At 44.5% G+C, this 4,400-nt stretch overlaps 1 protein-coding gene across 1 annotated transcript; it reads right to left on the bottom strand.

Moving 5' to 3' along the window:
• Window positions 1–2,073: 2,073 nt before the first annotated feature.
• Window positions 2,074–3,112, bottom strand: H1-0 (H1.0 linker histone). The gene has a single exon (XM_082266122.1). It carries the CDS (start codon window positions 3,030–3,032, stop codon window positions 2,439–2,441), a length of 594 nt encoding a protein of 197 aa, XP_082122248.1. The 5' UTR covers window positions 3,033–3,112; the 3' UTR covers window positions 2,074–2,438.
• Window positions 3,113–4,400: the final 1,288 nt, after the last annotated feature.

The following is a 4,400-nucleotide window of genomic DNA, read 5'->3' as shown; positions in this document are numbered from 1 at the left end:
TGGGCTTTAAATTATAGTTTCTAACACCACTGACAAAAATCTTCCCCTTAAATCCTTAATTAGAACTCATGTACTTAAATAAAATAACAGCTGCCTACTAATCCACTTTATACTGTAAACACCTCTAATAAATTAGGTGTTGTGTATTTTGCTAGATGTTAAAAAGTGCTAGTCTTTAAAACATACAGTTACATTGTACTTATTCTTTGTTATATTACTGTGTTGTTAAAGCACACCTCTCATAAAAAAACCCTCCTGTAATCCCACTTTGTAGTAGGTGATCTTTTATACCTGTCACCCAATCTGTGCTCCCTCCTCCGCAAAGATCTCAGAAACAAAAAAAAGAATATTTTAGGCTGAGTTCACACTATTTGTGGAGCAGCTCGAAGCAGGGGGTCCAGTGCGTCCCTGTTCACCGGTTTAGGGGCAAATCAGGTCCAAAGTTTGCCTGAATTCAGACCTGAAACAGAGGCAAGGACGCACAAGACCCTTCTGCAGTACGCTCCATGGCTGCCCCGGCGATGTGTGAACTGGTTCAATTGAGAGACCCGGTCACACTCTCCTGTCATGCGATTTGGATGCCGGGAAATCCACATCCAATTCGCAGAAGTGTGAACCCAGCCTTACTCAAAGTCAGCTTATAGACTTTTGGCCACATCCCCAACCCTTCTCCTTCCAGATGATAGTGGTTATACCTGGTAATTGCCCTGCTTAGGCACCCAGCAAGGCATTATGGGAGGGCAGTGTGCTATTTTCCCACAAACAGAATTTTCAATGGGACTGCAGTGGAAAGATGTGGTGACATTGTATTTATGTAGCAGTGGGTGCCTATTACACAGCAGGGGGTATGATTTATTACTGAAAGATATGCTCAAATAAATATATGGACATCCACAGATATATGCATTTAAAAGTAACCATTTCTGTGGTACTCCTTTGAAGCAAATCTGCTTCTTCCTTCCGTGCTTTTACTAGACAGGAAAATAAGAAGCTGATTGGCTACCTTAATACATCACAGATAGTTCCTTATGATAGTTTCATGTATGATGCCCACTATCTTTTCTAATAATAAAAGAGACAGGAGCAACCAATGTATAACTGTAAAAATAGCTGACGTCTAGCTTGTGGACTATACCCACACTAGCAGTGTTACAGCGTATTCTAGGACTAGGACCTGTCACAAAATACATTTATAATGTCAACGATGTGGGAGATCTGGCAAGCCTAGAATAAGTGCATATAACTTATGTTAAATAATGAAGATAAACTAAAATAGCAATAGATTTGTAAAATGCAATTGTGAAGTAAGAATCAAGCTGGTAATAGGAATATTAAAGGGCTCACAAACAGAACGCTTCAGCTACAAACTGCCTAAAGAAGAGACTGCAGACCTGTTACTGTATTTTTCAAGATAAACTGGGATCCGCAGATTTTTTTTGTTTGTTTACAGAATGCCTATTAATAAATGTAGTGCTACGCCTAACTAAATTTACTGAAATAAAAACCATATTCCATTAGTGATTTCCAATTAAAGCAAAACAGCCTAATACCAATGGCTATTATTCCAGTATTTCTTACTAGTGCAGCGGTAATCATTTCCAGCAGACACGTGTGGGTCTATATATGAACATAAAAAGAAAATATAAGCAAATGAATAATAGTGCACACACAGGGGAACTGATAAAAAAAAGTGCCTGAAACAGGTGGTATCTCAACTAGTGCTGTTATCCATGGCAACAAATCAGCTTCTAGCTTTCATTTTTTTTCCCTGCAAAATTGATAGGGAAACCCCAAAACTCCCGGGTTTCAGTAAACCCCATCAACATCGACAATGAAAATGTAAAAGCTGATCGGCTGTGCTATAGTTGAGGAAATATTTGTCTCAAACACTTCTTAGTCATTTCCCCCAATGTTTCCATCTTTCATATAGATCAAACACTTCCAAACTTGTTTATCGTCAACCTTTGAGAGGGATTTACAAAAGCTGGTGCACGAAACATTTGGTGCAGCTAAGCATAGTAACCAATCAACTTCTGTTTTATTGGTAAAGCGTAATTGAATAAGCTGAAGTTAGAAGCTGATTGGTTACTATGCACAGCAGCACCAGTTTTAGTAAATCCTCCCCCTTCATGCTCAAACTATTTAGCAAATCAATAATGCAACTGTTACACCTTAGCTAGAAGTGTCTTCGTTGTCCTTTTTACCTAAGCTACAGGCTAGATACTACAAAAATGAATGCAGACAAATGCTATCAATCTACTTTTAAAATCCCCTGCACAAATATTAAAAAAAAGAAAATATGTACATAAATAAACATATTGTCCTCAGGAATTAGAAGGATCATATTTAGAAAGTTGTACTGGAGGAGAAAAGGTTAAAGGTTAGAAAACTATGTACACAAGCGGTTCGGAGCTGTCCACAAACTGCACCAGCTTTGTTCACTTCTTCCTTCCAGATTTCTTTGGACTGGCCTTTGCCTTGGGCTTGGATGGCTTTGCCTTCTTCACCTTGGATACTTTGACAGGTTTGGCTTTCACAGTCTTTGTCTTTTTTACTTTTTTAGGTGAGGGTGCTGCTTTTTTCTTTGCCACCACCTTCTTTGCTTTTTTCTCTGCCACTTTGGGCTTCTTGGCTTTGGCTGGAGACTTGGCCGCCTTTTTCGGCTTTGCGGCTTTTTTGGGAGCTGGCGATTTCTTGACCTCCTTCTTAGGTTTCTTAGTTGGTTTCTTAGGCTCATCAGACTTGGCCAACCTGAAGGATCCAGAAGCCCCAACACCTTTGGTCTGCTTGAGGGTGCCAGAGGTCACCAACCTCTTGATGGACAACTTGATCTGGGAGTCGGCATTGTCCCCCACCTTGTAGTGATTCTTAATGTACTTTTGGATAGATTGGCGTGAGGAGCCGGACCGACTCTTCTCCGCCTGGACCGCAGCCACGATCATGTCTGAGTACTTTGGGTGGTCGTTGGACTTTTTGGATGTCCTGGACCTCTTGGGCTTTGCGGCTGGTGCGGCGGATGAGTTCTCTGTCATGTTGGTGTTGATTGCAGGCGCCTCAGACCAGGAAAACTTTCTTTGCGAAGGCGGCTGGGTAATTCTTTTGTCTCACAGCCGTCTATGGCGATAGACAATATCAGGAATGGAATGGTTAAGTGAGAAATAAAGAGTCCTGAAGGGACAGCTTGTAGAATGAGTCTGGTGACTTGTCTTCTCCTTCAGAGGTATTTACAGTCCTTCACCACTTAGCCAAGTCAATGTATGCAGTCTGCACCTGTCTCTGGACAAAGTCTCTAGTCTTTTATATCCTCCGAATGTTTTTTTTTTTTTTTCTTCCTCTGCTGAATAGTGTTCTTCCCCTGGAAGGTGTCTCCGCCTCAGCTGTCTCTCTTGCTGCTCGGCGACACTCACAAACACTCTTCTCCTCGGAGCCTTCCCTCCCTCTGCTGGCCCCTCCCGCCGGTTCCCGCCTTGTATTTGCTGAGGTCGGACCGAGTTGAAGACTGCCGGCTGCGGGCGGGAAGAGGCAGACATGGCGCCGCTCCTGAGCTATCTGTGTTTCTTGGCGTACACAAAGTGTCCATTCCCTGAGCCCCGGGGCGCCGCGCCAGCCCCCTAGCCCTAGTCTCTGTCAGCTCGGTCCTTGTTCTCTCAGCCTCCCCGGTCTCATAGTCCCGGGACTCCCCACAGCCCGCGGGAGAACCCCGAAAAGCGCCGTGCTGCTGCTAAAATCACAGACATTTCCTCCATTGTGGCCCCTGTCTATCGGCCCCTGGGGGCCCTTTGGGAGCGAGACTCCGGCAGGGTGAAGGTGGATCCCTGAGCCAATAGTGAGGTCCATCAGAGGACGGATCCGTCCTCCCTGAGTCATACTGGGGGCGGCAAAAGCGACCCCAACTAACACAGAGACGAGGGAGCCCAGTGTGTCCATCAGGGAGAGGTGGGAGGGCCTGGAGCCCTCCTGGGGGACACCCCAAACTCTATCATAGCGGCACCCCCAAACCCCACTCCGGGGACACCCTCTGACCACATCTCACAGCTTTTTACTCAACTTTTCTGCAGACTTTAGGAGTGTTACAAAGCACTTATTCCTGTGCTGGGGAGACAGGGGCTGGGAAATGTGGGGTTCACAGCCAGCATATTACTTGTCAGCCTGTGTGTACCCCCCCACAATGTACCCCAATCATAGAAAACACACAATCCTAATATAGGACAGCCTGGGAGGTCACATACAAGTCTCATCTATTCACCCCAGACTGTCTACTCTCAGCTATTATCAGGGCTGGGATCATTTATATGGATATACTTCCATTATAGATCCTTATTGGGGAGCTGAGTCTGATCATCACCATAAGGGAGCCTCATAGCACCCCAAATTCTGTTTAAAGGAACATACCCACAATT

The sequence above is a fragment of the Pelophylax lessonae genome (genome assembly GCF_965119305.1).
Source record: "Pelophylax lessonae genome assembly, chromosome: 8".
NCBI lineage: Eukaryota > Metazoa > Chordata > Amphibia > Anura > Ranidae > Pelophylax > Pelophylax lessonae.
Note: the sequence above shows the minus strand (reverse complement) of the source record. Positions and strands in the feature narration are given on the sequence as shown.

Coding starts and splice junctions, on each gene's coding strand:
- H1-0 (XM_082266122.1), bottom strand. CDS start 3,032: ATGACAGAGAACTCATCCGCCGCACCAGCCGCAAAGCCCAAGAGGTCC.